Source organism: Lepisosteus platostomus, chromosome 6 (genome assembly GCF_059453375.1).
Source record: "Lepisosteus platostomus isolate fLepPlt1 chromosome 6, fLepPlt1.hap1, whole genome shotgun sequence".
NCBI lineage: Eukaryota > Metazoa > Chordata > Actinopteri > Semionotiformes > Lepisosteidae > Lepisosteus > Lepisosteus platostomus.
The window spans coordinates 34745135-34767653 of NC_142616.1; the positions used below are offsets into that span (position 1 = coordinate 34745135).

At 35.7% G+C, this 22519-nt stretch overlaps 2 protein-coding genes across 13 annotated transcripts in view; one reads left to right on the forward strand and one right to left on the reverse strand.

The window, feature by feature from the left end:
- The window catches only part of LOC148661623 (serine/threonine-protein phosphatase 2B catalytic subunit beta isoform), a 37551-nt gene extending 22099 nt beyond the window's left edge, over nt 1-15452 (reverse strand). For 2 of the 9 annotated variants that reach the window (XM_088635629.1, XM_088635630.1), the window contains exons 1-5: nt 15104-15451; nt 5045-5242; nt 2292-2416; nt 1168-1279; nt 161-306 (exon numbers count right to left, since the gene is read on the reverse strand). In XM_088635629.1, coding sequence (XP_088491755.1) covers nt 161-306; nt 1168-1279; nt 2292-2416; nt 5045-5242; nt 15104-15152 — 630 coding nt within the window. In that variant the 5' untranslated portion in view covers nt 15153-15451. Of the gene's footprint in view, nt 1-160; nt 307-1167; nt 1280-2291; nt 2417-5044; nt 5243-15103 lie in introns of all 9 variants that reach the window. The other 7 variants (XM_088635623.1, XM_088635622.1, XM_088635628.1 and 4 more) reach the window with 6 other exon arrangements.
- Nucleotides 15453-21976: 6524 nt separating this feature from the next.
- Nucleotides 21977-22519, forward strand: part of pik3ap1 (phosphoinositide-3-kinase adaptor protein 1) — a 41869-nt gene continuing 41326 nt past the window's right edge. For 2 of the 4 annotated variants that reach the window (XM_088635635.1, XM_088635637.1), the window contains exon 1: nt 21978-22041. The gene's annotated coding sequence lies outside the window, so the exon portion shown is untranslated. Of the gene's footprint in view, nt 22042-22519 lie in introns of all 4 variants that reach the window. The other 2 variants (XM_088635639.1, XM_088635638.1) reach the window with 2 other exon arrangements.

Sequence of the window (22519 nt, forward strand, 5' to 3'; positions counted from 1 at the left end):
ACATCAGTAGAGTGCAAAGTAAAGCAGATTTTAAACTAAGTAAAAAGATACTGGATGGATCATTATTATTCTTGAGACCCAGTAGCCTTAACTGCATGTGATGTAAATGCATGTTTTGGTGTAAATGTGTTCATTAAGATATAAATAAGGTAATACTTACTCTTCTAATGTCATCTAAAGTTTGGATTTCCGGAGAAAGGCCTCCGTGAACACACAGAAACTGCTGATTTAACAGTGCGGCGAGTGGTAGGCAGTCAAAGGCTTCCATGCAAGCATCATACACTCTTTCGGAATATTTGATTTTACCTGGAAAGTTAAAAGATCCAAAGAAACAAATCAAGTGTCTAAAGTGTGACCAAGTTCAAAATCTATAAAGAAAAGCCACTCACTGAGTGGCTTTATGTAAACTAATGCCTTTATATAAAAAGTATTTCTTCTTGATATTAATTTTTTCTATGCTGAAAAAACCCACAAACAATTTATACCACCAATGACACTGAAAAAACAGTATTTGTAATGATTTGTAATGATCAAGTAAGCTCATGTGACATTAAAATGAGTGATTTTGCATAATGACAATCCAACCTGAGTAAAACCAGTCCAAAAATGTAAATATTACAATTTAATAATGTTAAACATTACACCGGCCAGAAAGCCACTGTATATGAGCAGTGCCAGGCCTCTATATAAATATTACAGCAGTAAGTTTGAACAAAATGCTTTGAATTTTGGTTAGGAAAAAAACAATTCTAACTTATCTAGCCTATAACCTATAAACAGTCATTTCAGTTGTCTGCTTTGACAAGGGACTATGGGTGATACATTTAAAAGACAGAACAACACATACTAATCAGTTCTGTAATAGCAATCAACTTTCTGAAAGTTTTTAAGTAATGATCATCAGTATTTATGTTTTTACATAAACCAGCTATATTCTTACTGCAGCCATAATATGGATGACCTGTACATATTAATAATTTAAGTGCAAGTCTTTTTTTGTTAAAAGTACATAATTGTTTTCTTTCGCATTCCTCCAATCCAAACACTGCAAAGCTGTTCAATATTATCTTATAATACTGCAACAGCTAAGTAATGATTACAAGCTTCAGTACAGAGTACAGCAATTCAAAGCAATAAAACATGCACCTGGATGTGCCTTATACTTACATTCCTGTTTAAAAGTGAAATACTCTGTGAGGTGTCTGCATTCATGATTCCCTCTTAATAGGAACAATGTGGTAGGGTATAGAATTTTCAGTGCCCACAAATACAGAACACACTGTGAAAGAAAGCAAAGCATTTATAAATAATAATAATAATAATAATAATAATAATAATAATAATAATAATAATAATAATAATAATAATAATAATAATAATAATAATAATAATAATAACAACAACATCACTTTATTAACCCTTCACAATTTCTTGCATTAGGAATTATCTTTTCGCGTACCCCTGCTTGCTCTCCATGAGACACACAGACACACAGATAGGGAGAGAGCCTGGGGTCAGAGCGCAGGGTCAGCCATTGTACGGTGCCCCTGGAGCAGTTGGGGTTAAGGGCCTTGCTCAGGGGCCCAACGGAGTAGGATTCCTCTGCCGGCTGCGGGATTTGAACCAGCAACCTTCCAGCCACAGGCACAGATCCTTAGCCACAGAGCCACCGCTCCGCCCATGAATTCATGAATACAAGCAGAAAACAAAACACAAGCTTTCACACGGTAAATAGATATAATTTCAGTTGACTGCTGCATACTGTTTTAGTACCATTTTTTCAGACAATGTATTCCAAAATAAACGTGTTAAGAAATAGGAGAAAAACTGTGTAATAACAAGATTCTGTTTTCTGTGTTATTCTTCAAAACCCCTTAACAACTAATTCTGGCATCAGCATTCTAACAGCTGCTTCTGATAGGGTTGGTTAATTCAGGGAATTTCCCTTTCATCAGAGAACGGACACTTTAGCTTACCACTATTGTCTTTGGAAAGCAGAAGAAACTTGGAGTGCCAGGAGGATAAACACATGAACATGAGGAGAAAGTACAAATTCCCAGCACTAAGGCACCTCAACCAAGAACAGGATGAGAGTGTCTAGGCTCTTGAGGCAGCAGCTCTAAAGATCATGTCACTGTTGACCGCTCAGTTTTCTGCCTACTGGAGAATAAACAATGTGTAGATCTGGTAGCTTATAAATGCAAGATAATAAGGCAATGTATCTATCCGAAAACTATAAAGGTGTAATTAGTTCAAGTCTTCAAACTGCGCAATCTTCTGTTCTCTCTTACCTCTATACTGAAGTAGCCTCTGTCCACATAGTCACCAAGGAAGAGGTATCTAGTGTTGGCTGGGGATCCTCCCACTTCAAAGAGCTTCATCAGGTCAAAGAACTGCCCATGAATATCGCCACACACTGAAAGACAAACAGCTACTTAAAATACTTAAAATTCTAAAATTATTTAAATCATTGTAGTTTAGCTGGCTGTGTATGCGTGTATGTGTGTATGAAAATCCATATAATACCATTAATGTAAAAAGTGGTATGTTTCAAGTGATGGGAATAAAGACTTGAAAACTTGAAAAATATATAATTAAAATCTCTAATATTTAGAATAGTTTTTATAAAAAAATAATCTGAAATCTAGATGACAACCGCTATTTCAAATATTACTTTACTTAATTTTGGAAAACTACAAGAATGAAGAAGGATAAAACAATAACTCCAAAATCTTCCACAGAATTAAATGAAATACTAAACCACTAAAGTGAAATTTATCTCATGGATCAGGGACAGGAAATGACATTCATATCTCTGAATAGTTTAGTAGCATAAAATCCTTTCATGACACCTCAATACAAAATGCCTTCCAAAATACTATGTAACTCACTAAATCACCCTAATGAGCTGTAAGTCTCCAACTTTAAATTCTGCCCTACAGCACAAAATGCACAGAAATATTTGTACAATATTTTATCTTAACACAAAAACAAGAGTTAAAGTTTTAAATTAATTGTTTACACAAATGATAGAGCGCTCAGTTACTGAGGTAATAACTGCATTCTTGTTCATCAGTTTCTTAAATACTATGAATGCTAATAAGTGCCTCAACCAGCAACGGTTCCACTTATATTTCAATCTGGGCCTCACAAAACAGGATTTTGTCATTAGCCAACAGCAGTAGCACATTACTGTCTACGTGTCACTAGGGTATGTGGGCTTGTAGTCTCCTAGAGTATCCTGTTACAGCAATCCCTTTGGTTTGCTGGATGCCAGCTAAGAGCTAAGAGCTTCCTCGGGCTTCTGTCTGATGCTACACCTTAGACTGCAGGGCATGCGGTGTAAGAAGATGCTAATGGAACACTGTAGAATGTAAACAAATTTTTATCCATCCTATGCTAAGGTTATTTCAGGGTGAGCCTTACATTCAGTGCTATTAAAGCTTTTAGAAGCAGTACCTCTGTATTCTACTGCTAGCCCACCATTGTTGCCTCAATCAAACTTTTAAACACTAATTTGACCTACACTGATCATAATGAAGGGCAGAAAAACTACAGATTCATTATGCAATATTTTGCACACTGCATTGTAGGTAAAAATGAGCTATCATTTGAAATAGGTTATAGAGGACTTAAAAAAGCTAACCCAAGTTGGAAACAATAAAATAATAGTCCGATTTAGGTTTATAAGTTACCAAAACTAAAACATTTACATATCTGAGTTACCCTTCCAAAAGTGAGAGGAAGACCACTTTCAGCTTATGTCAGACAAGTGTAAAGACAAATCTTTGTTCCTTTGTGAAGGATCATAATGTGTTTTAAACTCATCTTAAATATCCATGTGATTATAACATAAATATATGGTCCAGTGTCCAATTCATATACAGTATACACTACTTATGAGAACGTTTCAAGTTGATGATGAAGGGAATCATTCTAGATTTACACCAATGATAATATACTTTGTTCAATGAAAACCATCTTCACATCAAGCTAACTTTTCTGTTATGTCAATACTTCTTACTGTATATTGTTCAAACACTAAGTAAAAAAAATAGAATCAGGCACAATCAGGTGAAACAAATTATGTAACACTATTGAAGTCATGTCAGTTGTGCACCAATCAATCAACAAAAATGTATTATGGATAATAACATGAATAAGATCTCCTAATACTTAGTAGGAAAAACTACAATAAGTTTTCTAAAAGAGAAAAAGGGTTGTGTCCATACAGTTCAGCTTACATTCGTCTTGTAAAGAGAGAACTGTAAAGGGAACAGATTCAAACCAGGCATTGAGAACATCAACCCAATACACTCTTTCAGAATTAGCACTGAAACACGAAGCAGAGGACACAAGTGGAAACTAAGCAGAAAAACATAAAAGAAAGAACAGGAGGCACTTTACACAAAGAGTTACTCTGACTTTCCAGAAACCAAATGAGCTAGATGGAGCTAATTACTAATTCTCATCTGTAGCTTTCCCTATGCTCTTACTAAAGTTCAAAATGACATGTTTTCACAAAAGCAGACCTAATGATGGAGTAAAAACACTTAAAGGGAAGCTCCAAATCCTCTTTAACGAACAGTAAAAGGTCTATGACCTTAGCATTACTAGGTCAAATCCAGGCTATGCTGTTCTCTGCCTTTTGCTGGGAGTCCTAGTGCTGAATTGGCTGTGAGCCATCAGGATTGCTTTGGGTAGAGTCAGCAAGGGGATTCTCTTCTAGCGACCTAATAGCAACTCATTTGGCTGACCGGGTGCCTGAAGGACAGAGTGATGTCAGTGTGAGCTGTTTCTATCATTTTGCTTGTGACTCAAGAAGTAGTTCAAACCATCTGCATTTTTCTCATCCCACAAAGGGAGCCCTGAGCAGTATGCTCTAACAGCTTTTATTTTGGCCTTGTAAATATCTCTTTAAAAATGAAATCAGTATATAATTATATATTAATGCACACAAATCTACTGTATACTTATTTCACATTTTACCCTACTGCAGAAGCAGGGATTAAACGTAACCAATCAGAATGACTAAAGCTCTCACCTGTAATTGGTGCTTGCACATCTAGCATAGTTTTCTCTCTGCGAAGTATCTCAGCTCCTTCGTTAATAATCCGAAGGGCTATTTCTTCTTCCAGTCGTCCCTCCTTTATGAGGTGGTTTTTCAGAACCTCCACCCGTGGCTTACCATTGTCAAACACTTCCTCAGCTGTCAGCCGATGAGTGGGCGGAAAGGGGACAGCTGCAACACACAAAACAAGGAGATTTATTTTCTTGCAAAGTTTTCACAGAACCAAGGAAAAAAAAATAAAAATAAAATAACTGAATCCTACAACTGTGATGCTGGAAGGTTACAATGAACAAGGTTTTTCAGGTAGCTTTAAATAGTCAAGTAAGCAAAGAGAAGCGTAGAGCATGTTAACTTGTACTAATTAAGCAAGTGGCCCAATTAAGTCATTCAGAACAAGAACCTTATTCCAGATGCAGGGCTACAGATTCACACTCAAAGGTGTTTCTACAATTAAAATGCACTGAATATATACAGTAATATCCTAAGCTGATGTGTAGTATTTAATATTAAATGTAACATAAGAAAAGGGGAGGGCAATATGCCCCCACAAAATTAATTTAACCTTTCTCTGACATCTGCATTCAAGGGAAAGGATCATTTAAAGTCCTTGGTTCTGTAACTTCTTTTCATAATGTTTACATTACTCCTCTTTATACACTGTCTGTTTTAGTGGCTCTTGCAGTTTTTGGTTCAGCCTTACTGTCATTCTATTATTCTATTATTTATTTTTACTGTACCTGCCATTAATCCTTGTACTTACATGGAATGGAAATGATCTATTGTGGGTCATCCTGAGATAAGGGCATCAGCCAAGCAAATAAAACAATCAAGATCTACATCATTTGTCATTCAGAATTTTTCCACCACATTTAGATTCCTAAAGAACTCTTAACACATAATATATATATATATTATATAAATATTTTTATAAGGTTTTAAACATGGTTTAAAGTGTGATATTACATTTCATAATGAGGAATAGATTACATTTTTAGCATTATCACCACTGTTAGAAATGACCTAGGATTTTAATCCCACTAATTTTATTCCATGCATTAGGTCAAATGTAAGCTTTGTAGACCGTTCTTAAGACTATTTAGCAAAGAATTTTCATTCTGTAAGCCTTTCTATTAGTCTATATGCAGAGAGCTAAGAAGTCATTCAGGTATAAATGTGAAGTTATGTGCTTAGGGAAGGAAGCAGCGTGCTCTAGAAATAATACAACTCGGCCACTGCCCCTGAGCTCTCTTCATCACTGTCATTCCTGCTCCTAGAAGAACAGAATGCTCTTCTGATCTTAAAATACTACTACAGACTTCCTCCCTTGCCCTACCTCTGTTCTAAACTTGCCCGTACATTGTTCCTGCTGAAAACTTACTTCAACTTGTAAGTTCTAAAACTTTCTAGTGAATGTGTTGAATTGAAAAGTCACTTTCGGCAATGCTACCGAAGTCAGAATGCTTCTCTCTTATGCCCGGTACTCTGCTTCAGAGCTTAAAACAGGAGCACGAAGAAAGTGTAGTAGATTCAGTAAGCCTTCTCTGTTCTGGCTGGAAACAGCCAACAAGAAAAGGTCACAAATAAGTGAGGCTGTCATGCATGTGTCAGCAAAATCCGGCTGCTGCCTCCCCCTCTCTGAGTTACAGGGTAACTCAGAACCCAGAGCCACTGTTTTAACTCCCTGGGGTTATTTTTAAAAATGCCAATCCATTAAGATGTTTCTTCACATTTCAGTTATGAGCTGCGTTTATCATTATTCTGTATTTCCCTTATGAAATAAATACTGTAAGTAGTACCGACTAAATTCCCTTTAACTGTACAAAATGTTCTGTTATATAAAACTGCATTGACAATTTGCTATGGCTTATGAATCTTTGCCAAGTGTCCTTGCAATTTTACATTTGGCCTAAAAATGTGGATCATCAGGCCTAAAGGTCCATCAAAGCTGAAGTACTCTTGTTTTTATTTAAAGTTGAGTCATACTGCAGTACTGACGTGACAGTTGTAGGTCAGAAGCAATTACTTTAATGTATGCACTTGTGAAAAGTTTCACAGTGGACTTTTATACACTTAGCCCGGCTATAGGCTGGAAAAAGAAAAGTGATTTCTTGCCCCTTTAAAATTAACAGAGGTCTTCTGTCTGCGAAGATATGTTCTATGAACAGGTTGTTCTATTATTACAAATACGGTTTATAGGAAGACTTAAAATAAACCCAATAGGGGTTATTTACTGTAGCTGTTTGAATTTTCATTACTCGCCCTCATGGAAACCACTTCAGAAAAAAAACGGGCACCTGTTGTGGAAAGAGCATTCTTCAAACAAGCCCATGTTTTGAGATTGTTTGTCACTCTGAAGGCAATGTAAACATGTTTTCTGAAATAACACTTCGATTGCAGCAATAACTGTCACTCTGCAGGCATAACCAAGGACTTTTCTTGTCTGGAAGAGGACAACAAAATACCACATGTAAGAGTAAACCCATCCATCCAACAACTAATGCTAATGACAATCTATCAATACTGAATATGCATATAAATAATAATAAATATATTCATTCAAGCTGTGCCCAACACTCCTACACTCTCAATCCACATCTTCTACGTACATTGACTACAACTCTGATCATATAAAATATGTCAACAAGTACCACTTGTTAACCTCTGAAAGCTACCACAAGTCATCTGTAATTTGTAGTAGCTTTTTTGCAATAGTCTTTATACCATAGCTACTAGCAATAATATTAATAACAATTATAAAAGCTGTATTTGTGTTATGGGGCAGATTTTTAATCCAATGAACACCAGAATTCACATAGAATATCCAATTTTTATCTCAATAAGTAGTTCTCTTGTAAACATTTTAAATTAATTAATTTTACCTCATTTTTAACAGTTGAAAACAAAACTGATTCCGTAAAAACAACTTTGTTGATATTAACACTTGAATTATGTGCACCTTGAAATAAGTAACATTCAGCACGTCATTCATTGACTTACAAATAGCAATTAGAACTATTCACCTCTGCTGGTTAACACTATCACTAAATGAAAAAAGTTTTGATATTGTCGATTCTGTACTTTGCCTTGATGGATGATGCATGCTGTTTGTTCTGTAAAACTAAACTTAAACCTCATCTTAGCAGAACTGTGATATTCTAAAAATATACATTTATATTAATGAATTCAATTATAATGTCCATTTCATGCCTGCACATATCCCCATTATTTTTATTTGCTCAGAACTGGCAGGGTGCTCATTTAGGACTGCTGTGAAATAGCCCCATTTCCATTAAAAGCAACACAATATTCATCAAAGCTGCACGTACACAATATAAAGTGCATTTCAAAAATAGACCAAGACAGTTTGGTCTCAAGGAAGATTATCTCATTCCTACAAAAGGAATTAGCATTTGCAGAGTTTCTATAAGCACACTTAAACTACAGACACTTTAAATGTGTCACACAGGGCAGGCACAACTGTGCAGTAAGATCTATTCCTAAAATTCCCCTTATTTCAAAGACTTAATTTTCTGCTCCTTGTGTGTGCCTTGAGCCTCAAGAGGACTGTGTATTTCACCAGTCCTGGAAATTTGAGATTTCAAAATATGCATTTCCCCCAGATCCTTCAGGGTCTATAGTTCTTATTATAATTTTATTAATTATTTGATACTGTTTTTTGACCTTGCTCATCTGACCTTTTTTGTTTCATCTTATATAACACTAAACCCAATACATCATTTAGAATTAACAAATACCTCTATACTGCTACATTTTTTGGCCAGTTCTTTACCCCACAAATGATATTGCTGAGCAAAGATATTAAACATCAGACACAATCTTATTAAGTTCGTTGCTTTTGTTACCCAAAGCTACTGATATTTGCACCTACACAGAGGGAGATTGTTTTACTAAAGCAATATGAATATGAAGTACCTTGCTCAACGGTACAATGGCAGTGCACTTGGGATCTGAACCACATTTATGTACAGCAACAATTACTAAAGGGCCCCACTACTGTTTTCTAGTATTATAACAGTGCTATGAATACAGCAGAGTCTAAGTAAGAAGATACCCCTCCTGTCTTGCAACCATGACACCTAAGTGCAAGAAGTTCTGGTAGAGAAATAAGAATTTGCTTTAACTGTTGAATAGATGGGTGTATTAAAAGGTCAGATTATTTGAGAGTAGAATTTAGTCAAATCACTAAGTTAATACTCATACACTTTTGAAAAGTGGTATTGGATTTTTAATTACCAAGTAGTCAGGACCTCAGTTTAACATCTCATTTGAAAAATGATAATTTCTACAGTATCATTACAGTGGGGTGTTGATTTAGGATATTCTCATTCAGGGGAAAGAGCAGGCATAAGCACAAGGTAGGACAGCTACACCCCGGATGGGATACATATTGTATACATTCATACACATAGATGGGTGACAATTTGTCCAAATAACCCAGCATGATAGGAATGCTGAATGCCTGAGAAAACCCATGTGAATACAGAGAGAACAAAGTGAGCTTACAAAAAGACTACAGTAAATATTCCTTATATTATCACTGAAAAATCAATTAGATCCTCATTCTGAATTAGTTCTGTGCAAAATGATGACAGAAATTAAAGGTTTAAGAGAATAACAGAAAATCTGTCAGTTAAATAATGCTTTTCACATTTTTACAGGTTCAATATTCATTTGTGTTAGTGCATCTAGCCATTCAAAACAACATCACTAAAACAATTTGTAATGGATTACGTCATGACTGACCAAACTGCTAAGGTTTAGCATTAAACAGTACAATTATGATTTTCAGTGTCACAATGCCTTTAAAACATTTGGTGCAAAAACAGTATTACAATGTGTTATCTGGTACATTTTACAATCTGAAAAGAAAAAAGGAAACACAACGTTTCGGCTCTGGAGCCTTCTTCGGGTATAAGCACCCCATACATGCTCCACAGCCGAAACGTTGTTTCTTTTCTTCTCTTTTAGACATGGAATTAACCTATTACTTGTTCCTTTGCAGCCTATGCATGCTGACGCAGCTACCCACCTGAACTACTTCATTTTACAATCTTAAAGGGCTGCAGTAAATGTACAATCGTTTCTAAAACGTGTGATATCTACTCTACTTCCTAAACACTCAAGTCACACTGTACCTACTGTACTTTGCTGATATTAAAAAGTCATCTAAAATGTAACTGAATTAAATAATGGCACCATTTTTGTGCATTTTAGTATGACAGACTGCAATGTTTCTAAATGGATGTCCATGTATGTATGTTTATGCCAATAAGTTCATCACCAGTTAAGAAAAATCACTACAGTTTTGCAAATGAGCTTTTAATTGCAAACCAATAGTTTCCATAACATAAAAAGAAAAAAAATCTTCCTATGATCATTGCTTAGCTCACATGGCTAACTTTCTATTGATGCAGTATTTGTAATTCTTTAATATAACCTAATGACTGTACTTCTAGTTAAGGCAGTTAAATCCAACCAGCCATGCCTGTCCATTCTCCTGGCTTCAGTACACATAACAATGTAGTTTAAAGTTTCACTACTCACCTTCGGGCAAGAATTTGAATTCCAGGTATACCCACTGTACCCACAATAAAGTTGGCTTTTGTGAGTTAGAAAACCACAAAATTCTAACTAATGAAAGAAGTAAAAATACATTCTTTAGTGATTGTCAATGAGTGTGCATGATAGGATGCACAAAGTTTTTTGAGTAGTCTAAATATTAATAAATATAAGGTTGTTAATATAATGAGACTTTTAAGCATCCTTGCTCATTTGGTTTGCAAGAACTTCAGGGATTCAAGTACTCAAGCAGTTTTGGAAAGGGTGCTTCAGAATAAGTATCTACAACATTAAATTTCCATAAACATGCAAGTAAATGACATACTTCCCTCCATTTGCAGTCCTTGTCCAATAATACCCCAGACGGAGCAGTGGTTTGGGGTGACATTTTCAATTCCTTTAAAATATTTTAAACATTAGACAAAATATCTAATTTTCTTTACCTGCCATTATATTATAGACCTTCAAGTGTTTTTCTGCTTGATCATTTTTCCATTTGACTCCAAACAACAACAATGCCCTTCTCTGAAGTCTGACTGACATTACTATATAGTACTCTGAACATAAAAACACTTATAACTGCAACAAAACTCACAAAGTAATTATTACGAATATGTCTATAGTATGGGCACTGACATTTTATTGAACAGACATGACAGGAAAATTCATTATAGTAATTTAACATGCCATTAAAATACCAATTGTGGATCTTTTTTTGTGAAAAATACAGGATAGTATCTTGTGTGGCCACAGCTGGAAGCACTCCAAGGAGCACATCTGCGATTGCTTTGCATCAGGTTGAAGACTTGAGGGTCTCCGTCCCTATACACCAGTACAGCCTTGATAAGCATATGTCTTTTTCACTCTGAGCTCTAAAAGCCACATTGTCTCAGCTTATCCCACAAATATTTAATGAATCTGGCTTCACAAGAAAGCAGTTATTGTACAAGCAGCATAACAACATGTGTTGTCACCTCAGAATGAGGCCAGGAAAAGCATCAAGTGAGGTCTCGGGACTTGATCAGTATAGCGCTACACAGTCAGGTTGCTATCCACTTACTAGAAATGGAGTTCTATAGTGACAAGACCCTCCAGCTCAGACCCAATCATCTGAACCTCTTGAACCTTGATCTTGCTGGAATGTTATGACTTGAAGAACTGTGCTTATCTGCAATGTATTTCAAGGACAGAAATTGCTGGCTGTGTACATGGCATGATGAAGGCATTGTTCTCTTTTGTTTGGATTTCTTAGCTATCCAAAACCAGAAAAAAAATTAAATGGCTTACTTTCTTTAAATTTTCCAATTATCACCAAGCTTGAAATTCAATAGGATAAGTCATCTCATCTCCCTTGTTCAATACACTCTCTTTCTGAAGAGGTGACTAAGTGCTTATGCAACAGTTAAAAGTCATCTTACATCATGGTCAATCACAGGTGACCAATTAATCAAAACAGAGTGTACTGTATGTTTTTTGGATTTTGATTATATGTTTGCTCCATTATTTGTCTAAATGCAGGTATTAGACAGCAGCATATTACATCCTAAAATACCACTGTTCCACGTATCATCCGAAGTACTTTTCTTATATTTTCGAGGAGATATATAAATATCCCCTGATATCCACAATAACAAAACATTTTTTCTACTTCCAGGTACAAACATAAAAGCCAAGGCTCACACAGACATCTAAAATGTTTCATTCTAAGGTCATACTTTTACAGCAACTACAACTCTCATAAGAAAGTGAATTTATTAATTTAAGTGGAGGAATAGACTTTTAACGTGATCACTGAATTATACATGAGACAACTTCAAGCTACACACTTGTGTTGTTTTTAATTGCTGAAGTCATTAAACAAACAACAATCACATCAATTCAGCTGTAATTCTCCAGAGTATTTGTAATTTTGTTATCGACAGTCTTCTCTGTGTTAACATCAATGTACTGTATCTTGGAGCCATGATATTTGCCGAGACAAATGTTCTTTATTATTGATGAATGTACGCTGCATATGATTCAAATTTACCCAAATTCATTGGCTGCTGTACTACTAATCTGTGGCAGTATTCAGTATGACTTTGAATCTAGCTATCTTAATCTGGAAAATGTTCCAAAAATGTAAAACTATTTGTGTATAAATGAGATATATTGGTAAAAGGAAACAAATGTATATATTTTAGATGATTAATCTGTCTAAGTATGTTTATAAAAGACATTTTGAAAAATTATAGAAAAAAACATTTAAATGAGGAAATATTTTTTTTGTTCAGAAATCCAAAAGTATTAAATGGAAAATAGGTCTCATTTATAGCTGCAAATTCCAACAAAAATTGGATGAACAAATGTCTATGGAGACACACTATAAACAAATATTGTACTTATATTTCACCTAGATTTAAGTATGCAGGAGTGACCTGTTAGTACCGTATCCAATACCTCAAATACCGTGAGACCACTGTCAACAGATACATAGCTAAAAATAAAATGGGAGACCTTTTCTGGGGAAGGGTTTCTATTAAGAACTTTCACTTCCATCCACCAACCAGAACACTGCTTATTCAGGTGAGGGTTGTGGCTGCGGCAAACCTAGAGCTGCTCTCTGAAGCTTAAGGCACAAGGCAGGAGTCCACCCTGGACAAGACATTGTTATACTGCAGGACAAAACCTTCTCTTAATGCATTTTAATATGATGCAATAACATAAAGCTAAAAACCTCTGTCCATTATGAAAAGGCTGCTTGTTCCTGGTAAGGAGCACAGCGGTAACCCAGAAATCCTAGTTGCACAGCAGGAATGCATACAGGCTGGTTCACAACAGGGCAGACACACATACAAGCAGAAGTTCTGTTCAGAGTTTCCAAACAGCCTAGCCAGAATGCCACTTGGAGAAAACCCTAACGTGGAAGAACATGCAAACTCCACACAGAGGACTGCCAGTCCTGAATCAAACTCAGGACTCAAGAGGACCTGTGAGGGAGCAACTCGTATTCCCCCAAGTTCAAAACATAATGTGGACTTAAATATTAGTAGCATCCACCTTTACTTGATGTTGGAGTTCTTCTCATTTAAATAAGGAGTTTAATACAGTAAATATCACTGTTTTCCATTTCTACCACTAAGGGTGGAAAATGTTTTAAAGTACCGCAGTAATAAAAGAAATTACGTATGCAACTAAGCATACTTTAGTTGCATAAAGAAACATTAATCAATCATTAAGGTACAGTGTGGTAGCATCCAATTCACTGCACTGCATCACAGAAAAACTGTCAAAGAAAGATTAGCAAACAAGTTCATGTAATTGAGGGGCAGTCGCCTTAATAATAAATGCATTTTAGTTTTTTTACCTGTAAAGCAAAGTAAAAGCACTTATAAATATTGCGTTCTACTGACTTTAATTGGATATATGCTGTTGAACCGCACTCACAATATCGGCACAGTAAAGAAAACGACGAACTTAAAAATGATCGTTCTCTTTTCTACTAAGACCATTTCAAATGTGTTCAACGGCCCTCTGTAAGCGTGCTGTGTGTGATATGCAGGCCACAGTGACAGCCATTCTTAGTCCAAGCACATCTGAAAGATCACGCCTACTTCAGGACACGCTGACAGGGCCTGCGAACAGTGTTCACCAGTTACCATTTCCAACGCCACATCTAAACTATCTTCAACTTTAACGTCTTTTAAAAACTACATACATAAGAAGTATGTATTAAAATAATTTCTGTACTTCTGTATTTGTCCAACATCTTATAGAGGTGTCTAACGTTTTTCAATAAGAATAATAATGTAGAATTTATGTATCTCTGAGTAAAAGACAAGTTTCCCTGATAACGAGTTTTAATCTGCAGCAACTGTTGTCTTCGTTTCCAAACCGTAATACTGTATGTCTATGAAACACATACAGTAAGTATATATCCTACTGTACATTACCGACTAGATCAAAATATAAAAATTGTCTATCTTCACACATACATAGTAATATATATATATACACTTGTATTATAACCTAAAGTCACTCATAACTAAGCTAACTGCATAACCATACATCATAAAATGTTAGCGTGAGCTTTAATTCATTAACAGTGTTAATAACACATGCAGAAATTCGCTGAATATTTTTGTAAACTTTAAAGTGCGTCATTTAAGTACATATATAAAAGCCAAAAACAAGCTAACTTTGTAGAAAGCGACATGAGGAGGCAAAGCACTCCCTTTTGCTGTATACATATCGCTGCATAATTTTAAATGCGTGCAACAAAAAAGGTCAAACGTACTTGAATAACCCAGCACACTTTCAGCATTTAAATAATCTCCCAGTCAGCCGGGAGCTTCGCTGAACATAAATATTTGCAAATGTAAAGTAGGTCCGCCATTTTTAACATCATACTAGGAATATTTTGCTTGAGTTCCCACACAAGTAGAGAAACCAACACACAAAAAACGTACTCACATTTTATCACACGATCAGTGCTGGGGAGCAGTCCGTCCTTAGTGGACATGCTGGAGGAAGGTCTGTCGCGTTCTGTTATGGTTTTTTTCAGGACACTCTCCCTTTACACTCCTCAGGTATTTAGTCACTGCGGCAGCCCCCCTTCTATCAGTGGTTCCGTTTATTTTCATAGAGCCCGTGTAAATGATAGCAGCTGCCAAGAGAGGGGTTGCTCTACTGAGATAAGAGGAATACACTCAGACACTGATTTTCAAACCTGCAGTTAAGACCAACATGGCGGTGTGTGTGCGTGCGATTGGGAGAACGGAATTCCCAGACTGTAGCGACCCCTCTGCGTGTCTCCATGGGACTGGTTTCAAATAGTGACTTATTACACTTCCGATTGAATGCGGGAGTGAATACAGAACTGCCACTGATGCGAGGTGAATTCGAAAACTAGTATACCCGCAAAAAAGTGCATTATAAACCCAGAATCTACAGCAATCTTATTTAAACTCTGTTCATCAAGGAAACTGTTCATTGTAACTTCAACTATTGGCTGGCAGCTCTGACTCTGGCATTACAGGTCAGGCAGAAATGCAACTAATCATCAAGTCAGAAAAAATACAGCAAACAACACAAATTCACTGTGTAATAATGTATTAATAAAGTATACTGCATTATTTTTTTAAAAAGCGTATCTCCAGATAAGATTTGTTGTGAATGGCATGACTCCTATCTAGACTCCTGCTACTGTATAATTATTGCCATACTTCAGTCTGTTTATTTCAGAATAATGAAGCAAGATATTTTCCATATCTATTTGGTTTACCACTAAAGCTTTCATATCATGCAAATCTTTCCACACTGTCTAGCCACAATAATAAATGAATTGTCAATATACTTATTTCTGTTAGCATTAAGTCAAACTGTGATCAATGTTTAACTACTTTTTTTCATACCTAGCCAAATACAAAATGCCTTGCTGTTAATAATTAAGGAAGGCTTTAATAAAGCAATGCGGTTGTGGATGGCTGGAGAAAATCTGGTATGCATTCTTTTTGGTCAGTGGAAGCAAAGTTTCAATGTTGTCAGTCTGCAACCATTGGTAAACCAAAAAATCGGTGCTTAGTGCAGTATAATAAGCATTCAAACAACAATTTGGCAAAATCTACTTATCTTTCAAAGCAGATCCCTAATTTAAATTTTACATCATTTACAGACTTTCATTAGAGGCACTTGTTTAGTAAAAACTTCAACAAGGGATACTCATTGTGTCATGTGGCCTTGAAACTGCCTATCTGATCCCAAGCAACTTTATATTGTGCTTGAATTGTCTTTGGGAGCTCCCAGATACAAATGAAGTTTGGAAGGGAGGGACCAAACAGGTGTGCTCTAGTAGTTAAGTGTGTGTTAGTGGCAGCTTTCACTGACCAGGCACCTGGGAGTCTGCACATAATGGTGTTCTTCCTCTCTTTGGTGTAACAGTTACTCTGTTGGACTACTTCATGACTGCTGTGCAAAAATGTTTGATGGCCTGACAACACACAGAATATGAGGGATTTAGTGTTTGCTCTCTTCATGTACACTACCTTATATCAATGTGTTGTAGCTGGGATGATATTGGGTATTAACATGTAACAAAACTAAAACTAAAATAACAAAGTGGAGCTATAGGGGTAAACTTTATAAAACCTATCCTGGAAATTAGGGCTTTTTGTTTATTTTATAACAACCTTATGCAAAAACATGGCTACTGAAGTTTCTTCATAAAATATGGGGATTATTGATTTCTTACATTATTATAACCAGCACTGAAAGAAAGACTAATGACTGTAATAAATCTAAAATTCCCCAAAATAATTGCCAAAGTATGTCAGATTAAGTTTTTTTTTAACAGCACAGAATGAGTAATGAGTAGGTCAATAAACACAACACAATGGGATATTCTAAAGGGAGCCATTAGAAATGATGAAGCAAAGCAGGATGTACAAGAGCTTCCTATAATAAATGGGACATGATGGTTTCTAAGGAATCAAAAGTAGGTCAAGAGGTTGATTTTTGCCAGTGTTCATTGTATCAAGGAATACTCATTATTTGAAAAATAAGTAGTGCAATTTGTTTTAGAATACTGTGTTTCTTGAAATTGTAACTAATGGAATACTATACGTACTGTAATCACACATTGCATTTTTAATAATTGAATTCTTTAACATATGAATGTGTCTAAGATCGATTTACCTAGTGAAGCTGTATGTAATTGACTTGTTGAGGGTTCTGCAGCCTTTGTTCATCTATTTGCAGCTCTGCAACTCACAACTGGCAACCCACTGAAGCTAAGCAGGTGTGAGCCTGGTCAGTACCTGGATGGGAGACCTCCTGGGAAACACTAAGATTTCTGCTGGAAGAGGTGTCAGTGGGGCCAGCAGGGGGCGCTCACATGTGGGTCCTAATGCCCCAGTATAGTGACAGGGACACTTTACTGTAAACAGGTGCTGTCCTTTGGAGGAGATGTAAAACCGAGGTCCTGACTCTCTGTGGTCATTAAAAATCCCAGGGTGTTTCTCGAAAAGAGGAGGGGTGTAACCCCGGCGTCCTGGCCAAATTTCCCATTGGCCCTTACCAGTCATGGCCTCCTAATAATCCCCATCTATAAATTGGCTTCATTACTCTGCTCTCCTCCCCACTGATAATTGATGTGTGATGAGTGTTCTGGCGCACTATGGCTGCCGCCGCATCATCCAGGTGGATGCTGCACACTGGTGGTGGTGGAGGGGAGTCCCCATTACCTGTAAAGCGCTTTGAGTGGAGTGTCCAAAAAAGCGCTATATAAGTGTAAGGAATTATTATATTATTATAATAATTAATTATTTTATTTATTCAATTTTCCTTTTACATACTCCATACCTGGGTATGACCTGGGGATGGTATATTATCATTCAAACATTCAAACCTAACTCCATGTTTCTGGGAGGTTAGAGAAAACCAGAGTACCCAGCAAAAATCCACATTAAGATAGGGAGATCATGCAAACTCCAAAAAGAAGGTGTCACTATCTGGAAACATACCCAGTAGCCTTGAGCTATAATGTAGCAGTAGTAACCTTGCCGCCCCCTCATGCCAACTAAATTTGCTTTGTCTGATGGATTAGTCCTAAGTACTTGTTAAAAAAAGAGTTGTGTGACACACAATGCAGTGCTATTATACAGATCATAGTATTAAAGTGCTAACCATAGAGCTCCCCCAAGTGTTCAGCAAACAGCTCTTAACATCCATTCGTTTTTAATAACCTCTTAGTCTTACATATTCGCAGTGAGCTGCAGCCTACAGTATCATAGCAGACAATGGCTGCAAGGCAGAGTGTTCCTCAGACAAGATACCACACACATGCAGGGGAGACTAATTATTATAAACAGTTTCTCTAACTATGAGAAGAAATCAGAGGATTTGGAGAAAATATACTCAGGCATGGAGGAAACATGAAAATTTCACTCTGAACGTGCCTTAGGGCAGAATTGAGCCCATAGCTCAAGAGCTCAAGAGCTCTGAAACCACTGTAACCATTCCCCTCTCAGGTCTGAACAGCCTGTGTGAAATCAAAGGTATGTGTGTAGTTTTATTTGCTTGTAAAGGTCAATAAAACATTTTTATAATTGTATTCCTTGATCAGTGTTTCTTCCTTTGCAGCCCAGATCGGTTCTAATTCTTTGGTATTTTTCTGGCATAAATCACTAGATCTAAAACATTCTGTAATGTTATGACTGTCCATTAGATGGTGCATTAGGGCCATTTCAGCCCTAGGGTAGGTACAGTAATCAAGACCCTTTAGAAGACCTTGTACTTTGAAATGTTGAGTAGCTTGCATTGTCTAGCTTAGATACTTGTACTTGGTATTTTGTTTTTTCATATTTTATATATGGCCTGAGAATATTAGTAGGTGTAAGAAAATGGGTTCTTTGAAAATGAACATTTACATATTATCATATAATGTAGTACCCAGTCATAAAGAGTATATCAAAACTACACCAAATAAATATAAAAAAATCTTCTATTAAATCTAAGATTATGAAATTTTACTTAGAAATAAAGTAGAGCATCATGTGTATGGCAACAGGATTCTAGGGAGAGTTAACAGATTTAGAAAGGCGGGTTTTGTATAACTAGAGTTCTTTGAACAAACAGAGGCAGTAATGGATACAAAATGAGTTTATGATATTAGATTCATTTAGATTTTCAATAAAGGCTTTATTAGGCTTTCAATAAAGGTTTTGTCATAAAAGATTAATTATTAAATTGCAAGCTGTGGGCATTGAAAGCAACGCATGTTTGGGTTAAGACCCGGGTGAATATCAAAACTTGAATGATGTAATCAGTGAAGTAACAGATGGATCTCTAATTAGACAACTGCTCTTCTTATGATCTAGATTCTGATATACTTAGAAAACTAGTCAAATTCACATAGGATACCAAAATAGGAGGATTAGCCAGCAATATAAGCTGTAAAAAAAATTCAAAAAGATTTAGAAAGAATTCAAGACTATGCAAACATTTAGCAGATTACATTTAATGTAGACTAGTGCAGAGTGTTACAAGCATATAGTAAAAACCATAACATCTATTTTGTTGTAAGTATAAATGAAAACTGTACAAGTAAGACATCATGTACAGTAGAATTCGTCATTCAGTTTAGCTACTCTAGCATCAAAACACAGAAGAGCATTCAGGTACATTACCACATGTTATACTCTGACAGGCTAAAATGACAAAAATTAATTTTGATTCAAACAGAGAATATTACAATGGAACCTGGTTCAAGTATTCAAAATCCTCAAAGGCAGTGAGAACGTCAACCCAACAAACTTCTAAAGTATGAACAGTGAAATGTACACCAGAGGACACAAAATGTAAACTAGGGGGAACTGCATTTAAAATTGAGAATAGGAGACAGTTTTTACAGAAGTGGTTGTCGGTGCCTGGAAAAACTTACCCAACTATGTTGTCTAAACCTTTGCTATCTTTATTTTATCCAACTAGTTCTTTCACTGAACAGATAAAATCAACAGCTCAATTAGCTATTGCAAACCAAAGAAGCTTACTGTGCCAAATGGTATCCTTTTGTTTGCAAGGATTCAGATGTTCTTACTCCATGTTTATCTTTAGGAATATATTTCTGCATCTTTTTTTAATTATGTAGTTTTACAGCTGCAGAATTCCGGTAACCCACTTTTAGGTTTTATCTGAGAGGTGCAAAAGAAATTACTTAAACCTGACCCCGATTCGAGAAGCGTTAAAAAGATGCTACAAAGTTTAACCACAATCAGATAAGTTTTGTAAAACAACCTTTTGGCACTATGTTAAGTATAGTAATAAATATATTAAAAATGCAAGGGAAGTGCCAATATCTTTTATCACAACATCAGAAAATAGCAGGTGCTTCTATCTTTAGAAACGGTTAAAAACATTTAATAGATCACAAGTTAACAAAATCAAAAGGAGACTGTGCTGCTCTAATTACACACGACCATCTTCTTAAATCTCAAGAATTACAGAAGAGCATTTGTAATCATGGGTCTTGGACAAGTGTTTCATACATCTTTCTATCGTTTCTTTCTAACAATTATTGAGTATGAAACAACACGGACAAAAATAAGTCTTCAAATCAAGCTTAAAAATCAAGCTTAAAATCTTGTACCTAAACTGATATAACATTTTTATGTTTTGTGTTTCAGTTCTTTGCTTCATTATTTTTCATGAGTAAATAGGTTTAGATCACATGAAAAAGTAGAGGACTGTTTTTTAATTGTGTTAAAATGCTTTACTGGCTGCAAAATTAATACAAAAATGTTGATTATATTGTATTGCCTTCATTACATATTGCTATATATTAATACTCCACAGTTAAATTGATTTTTTTAAATAAGCAAATAAACAAAAGCCATTGATATTGAACATTTGCATTTAATTCCTCAAATCTATTAAAATTGGTCCAATCAAATCCATTTTTTCCATCAACAAAAATCACCATTGTTATTTATGTGTTTTGTGTTACATGTGCCTGTACACAACTCACATACTTCCATTAATGGATATATATATTTAATTTGTAGAACATGAGCTCATCATATGGAGCAAAGGAAATACTCTGGTGGTATGTTATTGAATTTTAGTATTCAATGTATTGACAAGTATTGTCAAGTTAAAAACAGGTGGTACAGTGGTTATCATTGCTGCCTCACAGTGCTGGGGCCCTCGCTTCAATCTGGACCTTGTGTGCTATCTGTGTGTTTGTATGTTCTCCCTGTGTTTGTGTAGGTTTCCTCCAGGTGCTTCGGTTTCCCCCCACAGTCAAAAACATACTGGTAAGTTAATTGGTCTCTAGGAATATTGGCCCTGCTGTGAGCCCAATTGTGTGCATGTCTGTGTCTATGTGTGTGCCTGTTGCTTGTTGAGCTTTGAAAGAAGTGGGAAGAAAATAGATAGATGAAAAGTTACAAATATTTTACAATACAATATCCTCTCAATCACTTCTGTTAAATATTTATTGTTTAACTTTAATAAGCATTTTACCATGTTGCATAAAATTAAAATGCTTAATTTTTTAAAAGTTTTTCAGTGGTCCTACAATGTATGATGATTCTGATTGACTGTAAGAACAATCACCTTCATCAATTATGTGTTCTGGCAATGCGATGCTAAAACCAGGCCTACGTCCAACTTTAGAACACACCTACTGCCATTTCATCAGACTTCATAAAAGCTACTTCTATGATTATGATAATATGGTTGGACACAATTTTAATAACAAACCTAAATATTGATACCTACAAAACATTTGTGGTAAAAGAATCAGCACATACTGTATAATACACCACACTCTATAACAAAACAGGTTGAACAAGTCCTTGAAACTTCCTCATACTGTATGTCTCCTATCATAACAGGAAACACCTGATACAAAGGTACTTTTATTTCTCTTTTGTGAACCTAAAAATTAATGCATACTGTTGACCTGAATCTCTTGTTATAGCGAATCACCACAAGCGTTTTCTTTTAGCAATAACAATTGATTATACTAATATTAAGAATAACAGCACAATTTTCAGCTCCGGTAAAGCTTATCCGCGAGCGTCAAAATCAGCACGTGGTTGTGTTTCAGTGCGTTTAAAAATGATGTTTTCTGCAAATAGTTTTTAAAAAATGTACTCCGATGTTTTGTCCTGACCGTTCTTCTTATTCTAAAGCGTCTTGTCTGACGTATTAAAAATGCTTCAGAAGAATATAACAGCAAATATAAACTTGAGAAACTCAGCATTTTGCAGAACACGAATTGTTTTATTTTATCTAATTTACGTTCGGAAACTCAGAAACGGGGAACCAAAACATTAAGAATGGAAAAAAAAAACTCAAAAATCCGAAAGGTTAAACTCGCCTCTTCCG